We start from the raw sequence: 20,954 nt of genomic DNA on the forward strand, positions 1-20,954 counted from the left end.
TGGCTGCTCAAACAGTTATTGACTCAATCTGCATTCTGGTTAGCAGTCAGCTTCAGAGAGTTTTGTCATATGTGGATGAGAGGCTGTAGTCAAACCAGAGCACTGAATCAGGTACAGATTTCAACACAGACTTCAAGAAGACAACGTTTTCGGTATACTTAGTAACTCAGTCTTGCAGCCTGTCAGTCTGGAGCTCAGATCAAATGATCAATGTATTTTTATCTGGCCTTATAATACAGGAATCTATATACAGCATAATCACTTTTGTTAGCAATTTCATATGCCAATCCAGAGGCTTGAGAGACACAATGGAAGTTCAGGCTTTTGCTGTAGACTGAGTGTGGCAGTTTAGGCTGGGTGCCTCCTGTTACTGCCATACAAGATACACCTCCAGTGTCCCAAGTGTCCAACCCAGTACGTGGACACAGGAAATAATGTATTTCATACGCATAATATCCTGTGTCTATAAATCCATCTGCAAAGTCTTTCTCTTCCTCTTTCTTCCCCCTCTGCTCCCATGGGAGATGCTCCCTATCTGGTGGTGGAGTATCTCAAGGCCTCTTGGGCCTTGCTAGGCTTAATGCCAGGAGGAGAAGGAGCAGAGGCAGTCTCAGACCTGGCCAGCTGAGACCAGCCTAGCAGGGCGGAGGGGAGAAAGAGCCCTGAGAGTCTTGGGTATACTGTCAGGTGGGGAAAAGGGAAGTGTTGGGAGGCTTTGGGTGTGCTATAAAGGACTCTCTATGCTTTGGGTCTCTTTTGTCACTATGCTTGTAGCTTCTGTAAAACACTTACTGATTTTTCCATTTAAACTTTCCATCACTTCTGCAATCCATTTGTGTGTCATTCTTTTGCCTCTTTCAAGGGCAAGACAGGATCTGCCCAGCCTCAAACCAGGACAGGCAGAAATATGACAAGATGGTGTAAGTAAACATGAAAACTGAGACTAATCTCTAACAAGTTAGCTCAAGGATGGAGCACAGATACTTAAGATCACAGCCAGGCTTGATGTCATCACACTGTGATGAGAGACTCCTAATTTCATTGGAATGTGGCTGAAGCTTGTAAGATGCAAATGCTAATAAACACTTAGACATTACAGGATTAAAAGACATAGATAGCTAATGAAGTCTTCAGTTATGAACTCAGGAAGCTTGTTTGTCCAACAGATAAGACTGAGAACTGATTTCCTGGAAGGTGACATAGAATCATGTGCTTGATCAAATGAAATATGCAGTTTGCATTTTATACTCTTAGATAATTTCTGCTTCATAAAACAGCTATTTTCAGAGATTGAAAAGTTTATATAACTTGTCATGACACAAGACAGGGTTTTACAGATGTGTTGTATTTTCCTTAAGGTATGCTGGAAAAAAAGACCCACATAAGGAAAATTAACAGTTTGCCTAGGAAGGTCGCAGATATCCCCTCCCTGCAGATGTTCAAGGCCTGGCTGGCTGGGCCTTGAATAACTTGGTCTATTGGGAGGTGTCCCTGTCCATGGCAAGAGGTTGGAACAAGATGATCTTTAAGGTCCCTTCCAACCCAAACCGTTCTATCAAGTTTGTGCAGATATATAGCTGACCATAGAAATACTGATAAACTAGCAGCAGTAAACTCTGTTCCCCAAGAGATCTGAAAGCACAGAGCTTTTTTGTTGTCTGATCCAGTCAAAATAATGAGAAACAAGGGGAAAAAAGCATTGCTGGAAAGTTTTGCAGTCTGATTTTTCTTGATTTGTAGTCCTCACCTGGAAGTTAAGAAGTTCAATTAACTTCTGTTGTCTTCGCAAACATATCAGCAAATATAGCAATTATTCACCACTGAATGTGAATAGCAGTATAAACACTTTGCATATAGTTATTTACCCCACTTCTCCTTAATTTCTGTGAAACAAATTGCCTGCATAAAACATTAATACATGCTTGAGATCTGTAGGTGGTCAAGTATGCTGCTGAAATAAGATCTAATTGTGCTAATAATTATCAAAGTTCTGTGTCATCAGTGGCTTCAACTAAAGAAACTTCAGAGTCAGTAGAAAGTAAGGTAGCATGTTGAAGCTGTACTGAAGTAGGACGCCACCATGTCAAACTAGCTGGAAAACTTGGCTGGTCTCAGCAGCTTGGTTTTAATCGTTGAGTTGTAAAAGAGACACAAAATCAAACTCCAGAGACTGAAAGAGCTAATGTATGGTATTTCTGCTGTGCCTAGGGAGACGAATGTAAAGAATAGCTGTGAAGTGAAAGATGTAGAATATCAAAAATACATGCCCGAGTTGGAGAGATTTAGCTGTGTTTCAATATCAAGAAAATAAAATAACTGTCTTGGAGACCAAGATCTCAGCAATAAACCTATGGATTTCTTTTTCTTAGGGGATCAGTTACTATTTTCAAAAGCTTTGGAGATGAATAGATGAACAGTTTTCAAGAGGAGTGAAAGACCTGCTGTGGTTCAAAGTGAAAAGAAAATGAGGAAGATTATTCACCTCATGGCTTAGATTTTGTTTCTGAACAAACCCAGAAATGGATAACTAAGCTCAAATAATATAGACTTCGTATTGTTCTCTAAATGTCCGTAGAACACGACAGTGAGCTTGAAATAAGGGGTTGGAAAAATAATCTTAAAATCTTTGATCATCCTTGACCTAGTATTAATAAGAAATGTTTCAAATGCAGACTATGGGGCCTTTTTTATGTTGCTGGGTAATATTTGCGATAGCAATTCTAACCTAGAAGCCTAATATTGATATACTTGATCAAATGCACTTACAATCCAGTTTGCACGAGAGATTAAAATGTGAAGGAATGGAAACACCTTAAAAACTTTGGCTTTGTGAGGTTGTTGGTTCAGGTCCAAAACAACAACTTTGAATGACAAATCACATTGCTTCTTTCCAAGTTTTTCTCCCCTCTAGAGAGTTCAGAACCATGCTACAAAGCCACAGTGAGGACTTCTAAATATGAAAAATATTTTTATTTGAGCAAGGATTGAGAAAATTGCTCTTAAGATACTTTCAAACTCAGCAAGCTAATGCTTGGTGTTACTCATTCACTTAGAGGCCTGCAGCTTTTCAGTAAGATTAAAGATTTGCATTAATGTGTTTATTTTTACTATACATCTATGATTACTACTTTTTTTCTTTTTCTTTTTTTCTTCTGATAGTACCTAGAGGCATGGAGTTAAATGGATCTGCTCTTTCAAAATCTGTTTAGATAACATTTCTACTTATTCTTGCCTTTCTCAGAAAAGCAATGTCCTTCCCAGTGCTTCTGAAAAGATGTAAGCTTGTGTGTTAGCTGTCTCTGATCATGGTTTGCTGTATTGGCCACCTAAGTACACATTTTTATAAAGGCCAAAATGTGTGTCATAATAGTGGAATAGTTGATGTGACAATCAGTGACACAGTTCCTTATAGGAATAAACTAGGAGCCAATGCAATCTGAAATAGTAAACTGCTTATTTCCAGTGCTACATTATGAAAATGGTTTCCACTTTTCATATCCTACATTCTCTCACTCTGTCTTGCAAATAGAGACCTCAAAACGGTGTACCAAAAGTTAAACCCAATGCCATTGCTTTATGTCATGCAATTATCAAAGCTGCTTGTGAATGAATATGTCTAGACGGGTAAGTCTAACTTTGACAAACTTCTGTAGGCCATGCCATAACTCAGAATCACAGCCAGCAAGAGAACAGGAATCCTGAATATTAATCACATTTCATCTATTAGCCAGTATAATTTGTGCCAGGTTCCAATACTATCAACAAATACACTGGCAGAGCAGCTGGATACCCTTTTGATCATGCAATTCTACTCTGAAGTGTTAAGTGCCAAGGATATGTTGCTGTGTTTCAATTTGGAGCAGCATACCACCTCAGCTCCACCTTAAAAAAAGAAGTTTCATGACTGCAGGAGTTCCATGCCAGTCTTAATCTTCCACTGTGTCTGTCTCATTTCAGCTCACCTGCAGTTCATTTGTTACCATCCCCACAGTCCTGGGGCATATCAGGAAAGAATACTGTCAAGCTGATGAGACGAATGAGTTTTTATAATCCTATCTACTGCTGTTCTTGTTTTGACCTTTCACATCTTGCTAAACTGGTGACCTGCTAAGCAGGCTCAAGCCTGGCTGGGGCCAATGTGCAGCAGTTTTTTTATAGATAAAGCCAAGGTACCAAATCAGGCTCCAGCCACAAACAAACACTGTCAAGGCATGGTTAAAGGAGCACCTCTTGTTGGTATTAGACAATTGTTTTTGACACTGAGACCTTGATTACTATGGCAAGACTTGACTTGCATTTAGTGTATAGTGATTCTGAAGGATGGCTGGAAAACATGTACCATATGCAGGCTTTTTTTATTGCTATTGACTTTGTGCAAATCCTTGCATTTTCCTTGCAAAGCAAACAGAAGCGTGCATGAGCTAAGAGATAACGAAGCACTGTGGGCTGTTTCAAATCTTTGCTTTAGTAACACTAGCAGAAATGGGGAGAGAACACACAAATTAGGGTTTTCTTTTGTTATTTGGCTGTTTCCAAGTCATTCAAAGATGGTGAAACAGTCAAAAGATCAAATCAGTTGATTGTGCCATCTTGGTGCATTTCCGTTTCAGAACTGAACCACATGAGGTGGTAGTACCTTATTACAGATTAAGTAGCCTGTCTGGGAAAGACAGAATGACAGCAAAACAAAACAAAACGAAAAATCCAAACCAAATCATATACTGAAAGTCTTTCTTAAGCTCAATGAAAAAGGAAAAATGACTTCCTTCCAGTTTTCACCCAGCTGATGGCTGTAGCTGCTTAAAGGCAGCTATTGCAGTTACTCTCTTAATATGTTCTCCCTTTCAGAGTTCTTGTGACGACAAACCATACTAAAAGGATTGCTTTCTTCTACAAATGGCTTCTGTTTGTTTGGTTTTTTGGACCTTGTTGGTTGGTTGGTTGGTTGGGTTTTTTTTGGTGGTGGTTTGGGTTTGTGGGTTTTGGGGGGATTTTTTTCCACGGCAAGGGGGGCTAGCAAGGCTTGAGAAAACAACAGGTGGGAAAACACTGATGCACGCATCTTGAGGTGTGAATGTAAGCATTTTTGGTGAATGAGCAGAAAGCTAACAAGATACACAAGTGCTGATGAAATCTGATTCTTAAGTAGATTGAGAATGAGTAAACTGCCAGCCCTAAACAGTGGCAGTGATATGCTGGTAATGCAATCTTCTCAGGATTGGCTTTCTGTGTTTCTAAGGAGACTGACAGGGGGAAATTCCACCTTTAAAAATTAATTAGGTGATGACCAAGATCTACAGCATGCAATAAAATAAAACTACAACTGATTCTCACTTCACTTAATTGAATGGCAGAGGCAAATCTTTTTCTGACTAGTGCTTCTATAACAGTTTGTAGGAATGCCATGTAGGATCATGCATAGCCAATATTTTTCAGAGAGAAATACATAAAACTCCATGATAGGGAAGGGCTTTGTAAAATTGTATGAGGGGGATAATCTGCAGTGAGAGTTCAAGGTTGTGAATGACTTTTCAAAATCATAGTCAAATAGGGGAACTATTACCATGAATAAATACTATTTTAGGTAACGTTCACTAGTGAAATAGACTGTTATTGATTAGATTCTTGGGAGAAGTTCTTTTAAAGGCCACAGGAACTGAGTGGCAAAATACAAATTACAAAGTACAAAAACTGTTCCCTGTTTCTCTTTCAGGTGAAGGTTTTCATACAGGCTGTCAGGACTGCACAGTATTGGTTTATTTGGGCTTTTCCTTGTCAGAGCGCTTTAAACTCTTACGTAATAAAATGAAAGCTGTAAGATAGAAACAGAAAGATGCTAAGAGATAAAAAGAAGTGGTTATTTCAAGCATAGTTATTGTTGATTAGGGTAATGTCACATCAAGACTGCAATGAGTCTGAGAACAGGAAGATCTGTTTTCTAATCCCTGTCTGACTGAACTTTCAGCACTAACTTTAAGTCTGTTCCCAAACAGCCAGAGCTGAACATCAATAGGTGAGAGTTCATAATTAAAAATTATTATTTGTGCCATATGGATAGTTAAAATGCAATATGAATTTTGCTGACACTTCCTGGTTGTTTTGTGTGAGTTTATGTCACGAATTGAAACCAGTGCTGCGTGTCTTAAAAACAAACAGTATTAATGGGCCATTGCACCAAAGAATGGCTTTTTCAATACAAATGTTTATGTATTATAAATTACAACTTATTTCTTGGTTCAGTAACCAGTAAAACATTACTTACCCTGTCTGCTACAGCCTCTCTTGACACCTCAAGCTGTTTACATTAAATGAAACAGACTCAATAATGAACTCTATGACAGGGAGCATTTACATGTCCCTGAACTGGATTTTAATTTTCAAAGCAATAGCACTTGAGTATGTCATGAATCACCACTCCTTTGGTTCTCCCCCTCCCACAAATTTTTGATGCAGAGCTCATGTTAATCCAGTTCCTTGCTGTGAAGGGAGGTATTCTTGGCATATTGCTTCCATATTTCTGCTTCAGGGTTTGGTCAGACTCTGCAGTTATGTTATACAGCACTGTGAGGAACCTTAAGCTGGTACCAAGTTTGGATGATCTTAAATTACAAATTGCAGCAATTCAGTGTAAGCAGCTGAGCTGTTCCTTCAACTGGTGAAGAGTGGAAGGGAAAAGGAAGACAAAACCTCAGAGAAGAGAGCTTTGCAGTGGTCAGCAGCAGATCACTGTGCCATCACAACTGCTCTGTTACCTTCCTCTGCTAGTCACAAATCCCACAGTCATTCTGACCATGCAGCACAGCCCTCCTGGTATCTATGTGACATAGCCCTAGTGTGGGATCCATGCACTGATGTCCTACAAACTGATGCTCCTTATTGAGCTGCCTAGTGTTAGGTAATGCACGCTCTCCACCCTTGCCATGAGCTCAATAACAGCAAACCGATTTGTTCAGTCCAGTAAATCAAACATGAACATTTCAACTCCTCTAGTCTTTATTAATGATGTTGTTGTTATGTGTGTTCTTTCAACAATTTGTGAATTGTGTGGTTTATGATAAACACCTTTTACCACATAGTGACCCTTCTCCAGGGGTATGTTTTGAAATAAATGTGCTGTCACAGAGCCAGTGGCAACTGCAAGGTCACACATCAGGTCCTCTGTTTCTAATATAGCCCACAAAATTGTTTTTAAGGGGCATGGCTGTGTATTTGCAAGAGATTTTCAATGTTGAGATTTTTTTTTCTTCAAGTTAATTTTCATTTGTGTTTCTTTGCAGTAAGGTTAAAATAAATGCTTTGCAATAATTTAACTTCTAGTTAACTACTCTGTAGCGGTGCTGACATTACTGATAGATCACTATGGGACATTTACCTGATCTTTTGTAATAAGAAGTCAGATCAAGAGCTCTAGTCCCTGCAGCCCCTGATTAACTAATCCTTGCAATATCATTCAAAGAGGTGTTGAGTGTTCATATGGATTCAACTTTATTGTTCTCATGGGTAGAAGAAATATGGAGAAACACACTGATTTGGATGGTTGCCTAGTCAGTCAAAGCTGGGTTCTGGTGTTAAAGAGTACCCAGCCACTGGATTTTTTTCTCTTAAACATTAGGCATTCACTGCCTCTAGAAATTATTTTCAGTGCTCCCATAGATCATAAAATGGCTTAGGTTGGAAAGGACTTCAGAGATCATGTACTCCAACCTCCCCACCATGGGCAGGGACACCTCTCAACTAGAATCAGCTGCTCAAGACTTCATTCAACCTGGCCTTGAAAACCCTCAGGGAGGAGGCATCCATAACCTCCCTGGGCAGCCTGTTTCAGAGTTCCACCACCCTCATGCCAAAGATCTTCCTAAGATCCAGTTTAACCCTACTACTCTCCCTCAGCTTAAAAGCATTCCCCATTGTCCTACTGCTAGACACCCTTAGGAAAAGTCCCTCTCCAGCCTTCCTGGATCCCTTCTGGTATTGGAAGGCAGCTGTAAGGTAACCCCAGACTCTTCACTTCTCCAGGCTCAACAGCCCCAGCTCCTTCAGCTTATCTTCGTAACAGAGCTATTTCAGCTTTGTGGCCCTCTCTCTGAGACAATTTGATGATTGATTCAAGAGCAAGAAAGCAAGGGAACAATGAGAATTTTTCAGAATCCACCCCATTACTTCCTTTTACCACTGTTACGTGCTCACTCTCAAAACTATTTGGAATGTTCAGCTTTTATATCTGCCTTCAGACTTTTAAAATTCTCTTTTACAGGCATTCCTACAGACACACAGAGTTTACATGTGTTCCTTTTGATATGTGGACTTCGAAGAGTCAAGGACCCTCTCTACTTAGTAGATGTATTTTCAGGTAGGCACCTGCTGTTCGAATACCCTTGTTTTGTCCCCAGATTCAGATGCATTTCTTTTAATGTTTATAAGTTTGGCATAAGCTGTTTCATTCATTGCAGAAAACTTCATAACATATTTACATTTTAAAAAAAGACATGCTCATGTAACACATTTTTTTCTGTGCTGTGTCTTTTCCACCCTGCTGGGAATTACAGAGCATCAAAGCAGCATTTGAGGATTTTACTTGCTGGGAAAACTGTTTTGCTGTTGCATACAATATTAATGGAAGACAAAAAGAGTTCACCTACTTCAAAATCACTTTTTTATCTTACTGTCCCATGGCTGTTACACTGATTTGCATTTGTGCTAATTAATGTCATTGAAGTTACAAGCAAATTTTACCAGGCAGGGTTATGGTTCAACACTGTAAACTAGGCTGAAGTTTTCTCATAGTCACATAGCCATTGGAATGTGCTGCCCAGGTGGGTGGTGGAGTCACCATCACTGGAGGTGTTTAGGAAGAGACTGGATGGGGTGCTTGGTGCCATGGTTTAGTTGATTGGATAGTGTTGGATGATAGGTTGGACTCCATGATCTCAGAGGTCTCTTTCAACCTGGTCTATTCGGTTCTATTCTATTCTAGAAGATTTGCCTTTGCTCAAATTAGAGAAGGTTATGTTTGGTCTAATAGATAGATGTTCAGTAGCCAAATCACTTAATATCTCTGATGGAATATTGTTTTGTTATTTTAACCTATCATATTCATATGCCTTAGTTACATGCACACCAGTAGAAAATAACTAATTCAGATTGGACACGTGTGCTTTCTAAAAGAGTATGTAACCTTGCTGTGTAACGTAATAAATGTCTTCACCTGGTAACATCTTGGCCTGGAAGCTGTGCTTGTAGTGACTCTAGGGTGATTTGGGTGAACACCAAAACCGTATTACAACAACATAGGTGAGTGTTGTGCCAGCTTCTGTTTGTGTCTGTAAAAGGTTCAGATATTCCAAGGTGGAAATTTAGCCTCCAGTATTCAGCTTACTTTTGTTAGCCTTTAGCACCTTGTGACTCTTGGCAACAAATGTAGTTTAGTAAAGTCAAGTGACTGGTTTTGTTCTAGTCTGGAATTGAAAGAGCAGCATGTAACCGAGTATGAATTGTGGTGGTTGCAGTTGCTTCCACATGTTCCCCCACGCAGAGGAAAACTTGAGTTATTTTGTCTTAGTGGCCAGAGTCACTGCATCATACAGAGCATTGTTCTCCTGAGGTGATCCAAAATTTAATCTGATCTTAATTAAATAACCCTTGAATCATAAGAGACTGCATGAGGCAGAAATGCTAAATACTAACTTTCAGATATGCTAATCATTTGAATCCTGGGGAGAAATTTGAGGGCGAAGCATTTAGTCTCTTAAGTACTAATACAATGTTTGTCTAATTCTGCTTTATTTATGCAGCTATTTACATTGATTTCAGAGAAATAATTACATTAACAAATAATATTTCTTATTAATAAAACAGATGTTTCTCTTCTGTTTTAGACTGGCACAGAAAGGATCCCAGTGTCCATTTGGGCATAATTGGACCCGCAGTAAGTTGTTGTGGTAATTTTTATCTTCTTTGCATGTTTATTGCTAAACATTTCCGTTTGCTCACAGCTGAGTTATTGCAGTAATTCCTTGCAAACTGAACCTAAGTCAGAGGAATTCTGTTTGAGAGATAAGAAGGTGCACACCTAGCAGTTGTAAAGACTGTGAACAACATGCCTGAACTTTGGAAGTGGAAGTGATTTCAATGCTTGGATGTTCAGAGTTCTGCTCCCGACTAAAAAGCCTCTTCGCTCAGCACGTGCTCTGCTTTTGCACTGCAAAAGGGAAAGCAGCTAAGAGGGTTTATCTAAGAGGATATGTACTGAGGTAACACAACTCTATTCAGTTAGGTTTTTATTAATGCAGACTCTTATCAACAGCACTAAAGTGTTTTACAGCAGCTATAAATCTGTTTTACATATATTGATTATTTTCTATTGTTTTTTAGAAGGCTTGGGCTTGTTTTACAGAGGGTTTTTGCAGGTGGATTGCTATATTTTTATGTCTAGCTCAAGCTCATGACTTAATACTGTTATTTATCTATTGTAGTCTCTTGGAACAGAGCATTTACTCTTTCATTTGACTGCAGAAAGTATCAAAATACTTAGTTTCTGTTTGTATACCTGTAGGCTAGTACAAAAGGTCTATGGAGAATCAGAAAGCACTAAAAATGTGACCTCTGTCAAATAAGATATTACAAATACCTATTTCAATATGAATAGTTTATAAATGAGCCTATCAACTACTTTGAAAGGCAACAGTTGCCATCTAGAACAATTCTTTTAGCAGCTATTGTTAATGAGGGGTTTTAATAATGTGAAGGTGATATCAGGTGCTCATTATCCCTGTTCTTACATCTCTTGGTCACGTGGATGATTGCATCTTTGTTCCATTCTATTTAGATTTTGATGCCATTTCTGGTTTACTCAATTAACAGTTGTCAGCAGGTGCAAAATGATGTTAGGCTTCTGTCAGACACCAGACAGCAGGGACAGAGCTTAAGCTGACAAATAAAATTGGTGAAGTCTGTTTCACATTTAGAATGTGAGTGCACTAAAGCTGGGGAAAGAGCTGAGAGGGAGGGTGGTGTTGACTAAAATAAATGAAATCAGAAACAGAATTGTTCTTATATGTCCACATCTCAGATTAAGCTTCGAGTTGGTATCACACCTTCCAAATGAATTATATACATTTTAGTAAACATTCTGGTCAATATTAATGTGGAATTTCATGGTCTCCCCCTATGTCATAAAGATTCTGTTTAACAAATTTGGAAGTTATACCTTTTAATTCTCTCTTTTCACAACACACCAGGCAGTTAAATGGCAGCTCTTCTGTGCTTGCTAACTCTCTTTAGAGAAAATGTACAGCTGAGTTGCCACCTGATAATGTTACCCTGCAATGGTTTGCTTTTCATGAAGCATCAGCTCCTGAAAGAGTTTAAAATGAAAACCATCACAGACATTATTATACATTAATCTTCTGCTCATAGAGAAAAGTTTGAAAATGTGGGCTTGTGAATCATGTAGATAAATGAGAAACTGCACCCCATCATTTTCCAATCAAGTAGCATGAGTTTGAGCAAGTAACTAGATTGAACTGCTCCAAAGAGGGAAGCATGCACCACTTTAGCCAGCTCTGAGGCTGTTACGAATGCTTAAAAGGGAATATACAGTTAAATGTTCTACCAGTCCTTTCTTTTCTAATGATCTCTTCAAAATTGTTGTTTGAGCATCCACCATTGTTTCTAGTTTGTTTCCTCTTGGAGATCTGTCTGGATTCACCTGCAGAAACTCAAGCCTTTTCTAAGGGAAACCATTCATGAACATGCAAATGGTCTTATGATTTCTGCCAAGTAGAGGGCTGAAAAAGTGCAAAACTACAAAATGCCTGGTTATGTTCAGAACCATGAGAGAAATACTCTCAAACCTCAGTCTAACCAGTACTCAACCTAAACATTTGCTGGGGCCAGATCCTTAGCAGGATAAACTGGTGAGGGAGAGGGGAAAAGAAGCCTTTGAGCCACTGATGTGCTGCTCCTAATTCTATGCAAAATGTGGTTCAACCCACAGCCCTGCACAGGGACCTGGTGGAGCTGCAGGGAGACTGTTCTGCTTCCACTTCCAGTACCATTGCCTATGTCAAGGGAACCTTCTTTATGCTAAAGCACCAGAACTAATTGCAGGATTTTTGAGAAAGAAATCAGTGGTACTATATATGTATCTACAGCGGCAGAAGTCTTGAAAAGGCAGTCTGTAGCCTTAAAAAGCATAGAGCTATGAGTAGGCAGCTGTGTCACATGAAACACACTCTTGCTGATGCTAAAAGGGTACTAAAAGCTTCATTTTTTTCATCAGGGTAATGTGTTTGTGTCCCTCTATAAATCTTATCTCAGATTCATCTTCACATGAGCCTGCAAACCTGCAGGCAGTCTGCTTTATAAGAAAATAAATAGAATCTGAAAGGGCAAATAAGATCTATTTTTCTGTTGCCTCATTCAGTTTTGTTCTCAGTAAATTTTAGGACATAGGATTTTGTTTTTAAAACAAAAGTGTAAACCCAGCTTTTATCTGCCTTTCTTTTTTTCCTCACCCCACCCCCCCATTCTAATGCACAAAATGATCGGGAAGTGAACTGGTGTGGAAGTGTGAGAAATTGTCATATTTGGCTTTTGCAAGGGGAAGCTGGGTGCCCGGTGTTGCTGGGGACCGCGGAGTTCGATCCTTAAGGTGATTGACTGGTTATAGTCTGTGTTGTGTAGGATGTGTTTTGGGGGAGAAATGAAGGGAGGGGTGGTGGGGGTGGGTATGAGGCGTCGAGGCCTCCGAGACTGGCTGGGAGTGACAGGTCAAGAGTGCAATCGCTATCCCAGCCCTGACGACCGCAGCCAACAGCAGGAGGGACTGGGCGGGTGGGAGCATGCTTGGGCGATGTAAATGGATTTGTGGAGATATTGATGAATGTATGTTTGACGTCTATATAAGCTCAACTTGTGTTGTTACGGCGTGCCTCTAGCGAATCTGCTGTGCGTCCAGCGCTGTTTGCCTTTATTTTATAATAAACTGTTTGTATTTAAAATTTAGCAGTGAGCTCATTTCTCACAGAAGGCAAATCTAGAGCAGGTGTAATGCATCTGTGCTTTAAAATAGAAAGATGCACTTTCTGCCTCCAGTGAGGATTTGCAACGTTTTAGTTGCCTTTGTAAATGTGCTTCACTTCTCCGTGGGCTAACATCTTTGCAGTTAGCTGCCAGAAGTAACCCTGTGGCAGTGCATAGGTGGGATCAAGGGCTTGAAACTCCTTTAAAAACATTTAAAAACCATATTTCTCCCACAGTACTAAAATATTGCTAAAGGATGAAAATAAATCTCTGCTCTATTGGTGTTTAGCTGTACTTTTCTTATTCATGTTACTTATAAACCCACAAATCTTAAGATATCAGTGCCATTATCTGTGAAGCAAGTCATGTTTATTGTGAATATTAAAACCCCACACTTTGAGAGTATATTAATTAAGAATATAAAGAACAAAGACCCACACAGTGTTTGCTGCTTTCCTTCCATAAGATTATAGCCTTTACTCTGTGTTTGCCACATATGATTGTCTCAAATAGTGCAACCTATAGACTGTTGCAGGATTCAGTCCTGGATAGTGTAACACTTTTTAGCATTTATCTCCCAGGGTTCTTTTTGTTCTTTTCTATAATGAAATTTGAAACAATAGGTAATTTTCAGTAACTTCATATCCCAAGAATAGAAGCTGATGAAACTTGAGAAAAGTTAAGCCCACAAAACTGGAGTTCAGCTGTTCGTTAGCCTCTTGAAGCCCACTTTGTACTCTGCCTAATTCTTACTCCTTCTTGTAGACAGTACAGAATATTGTGTCTGTAATGACACAGCTTTCCACTGACAGCTATTTTTTCTCTGTCCAACTTCTTTCCATGCCTATTGAGACTGTTTTAGTTGAGTAAATGCCTCCAAACATAATTAGGAAAATCAGATAGGAAAGAAAGGTGCAATTTTAAGTTCTATAGTGTGCTGAGGAGTATGGAACTGCTAGCTCCATCCTGAATAGGTGTCCTACTCACAGAGAGATTTTTTTAAAAGATAAGACTGCTGCAACCATTAAGCTGACAACTCTTCTAACCCCCTTTGCTTGTTCTTCAAGAAAAACTCCCTGAAAATGAAACTTTAGTTAGAAATGGTAAAATGAGCTGTTCCAATATTTCTTAACCAGGTTATAGATTTTTCCATTAGACCTGAGGATTTGTTCATTTAGATCCCAGTTGCCAAATTGTTTCAGCTAAATTAAAACTGTATTTTTTTAAACAAGCTGTTAATTGGCCCAAACTGCAGCACAAGAGCTAGGAGACGTTGAATTTCCTGAAGCATTTAGTATACAGAAAAGATGATGTAGAATGGCTTAATTCACAAGGATCTTGCATTCCTGGTACATTTGCTGCAGGCAGATTGTGTTGTATTGCAGACAGCAGTTGTGTTTTCAGTTGTAGGGGAAGCTTGGTCTTGCTGAGCCTATTCAACAATCGATCAGATGAAAAATTGTGATGTGGGGTCACCTGCTGCTGTGAATAAAGCTGATGCCTTTCACAGGAATGCTGTCAAAACCTCCCAAACCTGAGCAATTGAGCAAATTCTTCCTATCCTTACTGAATACAGTTGCAGATGCAGCTTTTCACTCTTTAGCACTGTGGGTGATATTCTGCCAGAACTTTAAATATACTAAGACTTGTTTTTCCCTACAAAGTCTAGAGTAATTCCAGCATAATAATGAAGATGTTTCTGGACCATTTCTCCTGTCTGAATTAATTTTTCTATGACAGCAATTTAATATAGTGCATTTATAGAAGATTTTGATCGTGGTAGGCCCTGTGCTTAATAGACACCTTCATCTTTGTGCAGTGTTTGATCTGTGACTTTCTGCACTGTCAAACATCTCTCAGATGTTTCTTCACCTGTCAGCAGAGTAGAACTTCCTTAATAGCATATCTGGTCCTCTTAGGTGTGGTTTCTTGTTATGTGCCCACTCCCTTTTCCATGTATCATCTGTTCTGATAGAAGCTGTTCAGAAAATGCAAGCTGCTTTCTTCTGATCTCTGCTAAACTGACAAAATTTGCAGCTCTCTGAAGCTCTTCCTCTGGATGGATGATTTAAAAAAAAAGATAGGTGTCTGATGATGACATGTTAATAGATGATGATGATGCTATGTTAATAGATGACAAAATAAAATGTGGCAACAAACACTCTACCTGGAGAATAGCTGGATTGTGGAGACATTTTGGGTGAAAGTAGCTTTCCTTTCAGTAGCTTTTTCTGAGACTGTGCTAAGTTGCTAGGCACTCTGCCATAGTCAATTGGCTTTGGAAGCATTCACATCTTTTAAGTGTATTTCCAACTTACTGAACAGCTTATGTTGTATCTAATTTCTGTTAAATTGAGCCTGTGGTTAGATAACTGTGCCCCCTCAAGTTCCTAAATATAGCTCAGGGGGATCACTTATCTAAGTCATTGCTACACCCATCCTGAAAGTAATATTTTAACTGACTTCTCATATTCAAGCCAGGCTTCTTAGAATATCTACCAATAGAAGAATACAGCTTAAAGGAGTGTTCTGTTTATGAGGCAGATGGTGATTTCTTGGCTTCCACAGAATTAGATGGGATAGAAATTAATATCTTACAAATTTTATGAGTCACAGGCTGTAGGTTTTTCTAATCCTTCTAAAGGTAGAAAAGTAGAAGACCATATCCCACTGCTCATTAAATGACTTGCAAGTACTCCATTGATTTTTATTGGAAACAGAGTATAGTTCCTCATGAGAGGAACTCAGCATCAAGATCATACTTGGTGGGGAGGGGGAGATGAAAAGATATTTTTATGGAAATAGCAATTGTGAAGTTCAGTATGAAGCGTGCATGGACCCTCTGGCAGAATATACTGTTTTAGTGTGGGGTTCTCTGTCATACTCTGTTTTCAGGATCACGTAGGGCTTCAGAAAATAATATTTGATCCACACCCCCACACCCCCCCCCCCGCTACTGTTACCAAAACCACTGTCGTGAGCAGTTATGCAAACCTTTTCCTTCTTGCATTCAGCCAGAATTCATTCCTTAGTGCAAGGTTTTTCTAGAATCTTAACTTATGAAGCCCTGTTTTGTTGGACTAATTAATCTTGTGTTCAAAGTACACACTCAAAGTCTGACTTTTTTTCCATACAAGTTTTCTAAAATGCTTTGTGAGTGTTCCCTATCTCATAATGTGAAAAAAACCACAAACCCCAAGCCAAAATATTAACAAGCATTAAAAAAAATCAGCCCTGTTGTTCCCAGTATTTACAACTGCTGCAAGCTGTGCAAGCTATCATGAATTAAACTAATATAGTCAGTCAACCTTAATTAACAAACACTCTAGTTTTCTTCTTCGTGTCTAGTTAAGGATTTCCAACTTCTGTTTATTTCTTTTAATCATGTTAAATGGTAACAGTAAACATATTTAAACTTTTTACATACAGCTACTGGAATTATTGCCCAGCCTGGACAACTTTTTAGTAACTCTAGCATGCTTGCATGGGAGATTGTATTTTAGAATGTTGTGTTTATTAGTTTTCAATCAAATGTTTTTGTCAGTGCATAACATCTACCTGACTACCCCAGTTTGCATGCAGATTGCTTCCTATGTTAACTAAAGCCTGAAGAGTTTCTGTCCTTCCTCACATTGTTCACTCCATGCATCAAGAGACAGACAATTGCTTGGCACATTAGTGCATTGTTCCTCTCTTAGACAGTAAGCTGTCAAACTGGTCATCTGAATCATGTTAGCCTTCACAGTCATCTGAAAACAGTCATTCATGTTAACTAGATCTAGCTCTAATTAGAACCTGCAGCCAGAGGCATGTCAGGGGAGAGGAAATGGAACCTCCCCTTCTGACAGTAGACCAAAGCTACACTGCATTAGGAGTCACTTAAAGATTTAGAGTGGATTCATCAATTCCCACTCTGCTCATCTTCGCGCTCACCCTCTGGACTCCTAGCTGGGTATTCTAAGTGTCAGTCACTCACAAGAGCTCGTCTGAAGAGCCGAATGTAACCACCAAGATCTGTGGCATGATTTTAAAGCCCAGCACATTCATGCATTTAAATAGTTTAGTTAAAAATGTGCTAAGTTTCTTTTTTTTTTTTGTTGGTTGGTTGGTTTTGGTTTTTGTTCTGAGTATTTCAAACATAGGTTGTAGTGCTAAAGCAGTGCCATGTACCCGTGTCTATATTCACTTCCAGGTTGATCCACTTTTTACATGTGAAGTTAAAGAAAAAGTTAAAAGGTAAGAAGTTAATGTTAAGCCTACTGTCTGCTCCAGATGAAAGCAGTTAGCTGACTAGCTTTTAAAACTGTGTGTGTAAATGCTTGTGTGTGTACAAATGAACGTGCCTGCAGAGCTCTCTGTATGACTAACAAACGTGTTCTGATTATTTGGCATGTAACATTTTTAGAGTAAGTATTCTACACATTTTACATTTTAGAATAACCAGTAGATCTCCTTCATGTTTTGTGCTTGTTCACACCTCTCGTAGTGTGATTTATGTTTATTGTTCTTTTGAGTCTTTTTGTTTCTTTCTTTCTTTTATACTGACTTCAGCAAGATCTTGCCCGCTTGGTGGTGGTGGGTTAATGAGCAGATGGACTAAGTAACCCTGTATAGCTTTTCTATCTCTAGTTTATATACTTCTTGATGGAAGGATATATGTGTTAGAGAAATGAGATCTTGGAGGTGTGTCTGCAGAACCAAAAACTCTGACGTGAACATAACAGCCACCTTATCTCTGATAATAAAATGTGCATATAATATGAGTTTTGTACTTCCATTTTTGGAGCACAAAAGCATACTGTGTGTTTTCTATCAAGTTATTCATGGGAAACATGACTCCTGTATTCATGTATTTATAGTCCAGTTTGACATAATTAGTTATCTCTGTGGAGGCTGGCTGTTACTGCCCAATCAGAAAACCAATGTTAACCAAGTCTAGTTGACAGGGAGCTGCTCTTAATGTCAAATGTACTTGTGTTTCTATCTGGTTTAGTGATCTCATGTTGAGGTTAAAGAGGCAGGAACAGGATCATCAAGTGGAGGAGATGCTAGCTTTTCAAAAATGATCACCAGCCTTAAAGGTCTCATTCACTTCATCTCTGACTGAACAACTAAAAGATGGAAGCAGTAGAAATGTAACTATTCAAAACAGAAAAGTATTTTAAAGGGGGAATCAAAGAGATGTTGCAGAACCACAGTCCATCTGAAAAGGCAGTGTTTCCTGCAGCTGACCATTCTTGATGATGGTGCTCCATTGCCCTAAGTATTTAAACTGTGTTTTATCTAAATCTCTGTATCCATCCTCTCTATATTACATAAATTCTGTAAGGGAAACTTGTACCACTATCCACTGAACTTGTCTCCTTCAGTTATAAGAGTGATTGTGGTTAACAAAGCATGGTGTGAAGTGATCAGCTGTGAAACTCCAGGGCAGACAAAGAAATGGCAGATAGCAATGTGTTCTGTACTGAGTTTATAACTGCATTTATAGGTAGAAAGCTAACCAAAACATAGTAAGGTGGCTTGCCCACAGGCAAGTGATTGTTAACATCAGAACTATGCCTGAATTGCTCTGACCGCCTTCCATCATTGCTGTAAATGTAGAGAGAATTGTTAGAGCACTTTTTTAGGTCTCCTATCGGTGTCCATTTCATTTCTAGGGCCCCAGGAGTACATTTTTTACAGGAGATGCCACAGGATGATCTTCATGCTGCTGTGAGAAGGTGCTTTGCTGTGGTGAACAGCTCCATTTCAGAAGGCATGTCTGCTGCAATTCTGGAGGTAATTGCATCTTAGTGGTAAGGTTTTACTGTGAGGTTACAGAGAATCTGAAATCACCTTTTATCACTGGAAATGTGTGTCAACATATGTTCCAAAGCTAGTGAAGACAAAACTAAAATATTTCTCTTTGCAAGTGTTCTTCCCTTGAACTGGCAGTTTTTTACACTTTGTCCATTTAGTTTTTCCAAGGACAGAATGTAGTTTTATCAATCCTTTTAATTTACCAACACAGACCTGAGATCTAAAAATCATTCTGATTTACTGGGGTTGTCACTACTCTCGACTCAACATCTCCTTCCTCATAATGTTGCTAGAATAGACTTTCATTTATTTTTACATCCTTTCAAAAAGCAATCTAAGATCTGTATTTGGTTATTTACTTCTGAAATGATTAATGAATGAGTGATATGCTAGGCTCATTTTTTTTTTTTTGGCCATCAGTATTGCAAATTAATAACCAGGTTTATTTCATACCTGTCAAAGTAGGGCACTGCTTAGTATCAAATGTTTTCTAGATAAAAAAGAAATGTACTTAATGTGGAAGTCCTTTGGGCAAACTCCTTCTGGGAATTATTTTGTTTGGTTGGGGTTTTTTTTTTTGTGACTGCTGAATGTTGGTTCCTGGTGATCTCAGAAGACCACAGAAACAGTTACATAATTTGTATTAATGAATCTCCTATGAATAATCACATGGTGCATTTCCCACATGCTTTTCTTCCACACATTTGAAAGTCCTGATAAGTAAGAACTGAGTGAGCACTGTAAGAATGATGGAAGTTAAGTAATGATAAGATTGCAGGTAGGTATTTCCTTTCTGAAATGCCAGTGCTCAGAGGTGGATGCAGATGGTGCTTCACAGCAGCAATACACTTAGCTGTGTGTCAGGCTAGACAGATTTTGTATGTTGGGCTGTCGAGCTAAAATGGGGTGGTACCGCACAGTACACAGCCACAACTAAGTCAGTGACTCAGAGAAGTAAAAGTTGAGTATCTGTCACCTCCTCTGCACCTTCCCTTCAGGACTACTCACATAGCAGTCAACCAGAAATCATTCTGGTTTATTTCCTGAGAGTGTGAGTTAGAGGGGAGGGGGGGATCAGGGACAGGAAAAGTGGGGAAAGAAAGCAAAGAGACAGCTTCTGCAACAGAAGTGCAGATGTGCTTGGCCTAATACAAATGGTGATGCAAACTCAGGATTGATGGAACAATTTGTATAGTTTTCCTCAAAATGTTCCCATCACACTGGAACAGTTAAAAGGCACTTTCCTTAGCTTTTATCAGGAGGGGAAGCAATCTTGTAAATTCAGTGTCTTAACAAATATGGGGTAGCTTAAAGTCAGTTAACTTCAGAGGTAATGCTGAGCCTGCTTCAGGAGTTACTGATTTTTGCTCTCATCTTTGGAAGGTCCACTTCTGACAAGTTTTGAATATAACTGTAAGACAAAATCAACAAGGAAAGTTTTTATTTAAGCTCTTTTCTATGTGGCTGAACTATTCAATTGTCCTGTCAGGGCTCTTAAATAGTCAAAGACCACCTCTAGTGGGAAGGTATTCCTTGAAGTTCCAAGTACACAGTTATGTTGAGTAATTCATTCCCAATTCATACCCAGACCTGTAAAAAAAATAAAATAAAATATATAAATTACCACACAAACAGAATAATAAATACTTCCTGTTATATTTCTCTACTTCTCTACAAACTACAAGACCATTCTAGCAAAGGAGCATTCTATGCAGGATGTTTATATAGGCTTGCAATATTCACTTCTGCCATGTTGATGGTTGTTTTTTGACATGAGAAAAAAAAAGTATGTATTAGGATGAAGAAGTATTCATTCTATTTTGTTCCTGCTGAATTTCTTTATATATCCTGCCTTGGCAGGGGGGTTGGATTCAATGATCTCTTGAGGTGCCTTCCAACCTCTAATATACTGTGATATATTTCATAGTATCATAGAATCAGTCAAGGTTGGAAGGCACCACAAGGGTCATCTAGTTCCAACCCCCCTGCCATGGGCAGGGACACCCCACACTAGATCAGGCTGGCCAGAGCCTCGTCCAGCCTGGTCTTAAACACCTCCAGGGACGGCGCCCCAACCACCTCCCTGGACAACCCATTCCAGGGCTTCACCACTCTCATGGTGAAGAACT

General features: G+C 39.1%; 1 protein-coding gene across 1 annotated transcript in view; it reads left to right on the top strand.

The window, feature by feature from the left end:
* The window catches only part of GLT1D1 (glycosyltransferase 1 domain containing 1), a 63,678-nt gene that overhangs the window by 25,689 nt on the left and 17,035 nt on the right, over positions 1-20,954 (top strand). The window contains exons 9-12 of the mRNA XM_054173208.1: positions 8,255-8,350; positions 9,876-9,925; positions 17,216-17,259; positions 18,684-18,804. Coding sequence (XP_054029183.1) covers positions 8,255-8,350; positions 9,876-9,925; positions 17,216-17,259; positions 18,684-18,804 — 311 coding nt within the window. The remainder of the gene's footprint in view (positions 1-8,254; positions 8,351-9,875; positions 9,926-17,215; positions 17,260-18,683; positions 18,805-20,954) is intronic.

This window comes from Dryobates pubescens, chromosome 25 (genome assembly GCF_014839835.1).
Source record: "Dryobates pubescens isolate bDryPub1 chromosome 25, bDryPub1.pri, whole genome shotgun sequence".
In the NCBI taxonomy this organism is placed as follows: domain Eukaryota; kingdom Metazoa; phylum Chordata; class Aves; order Piciformes; family Picidae; genus Dryobates; species Dryobates pubescens.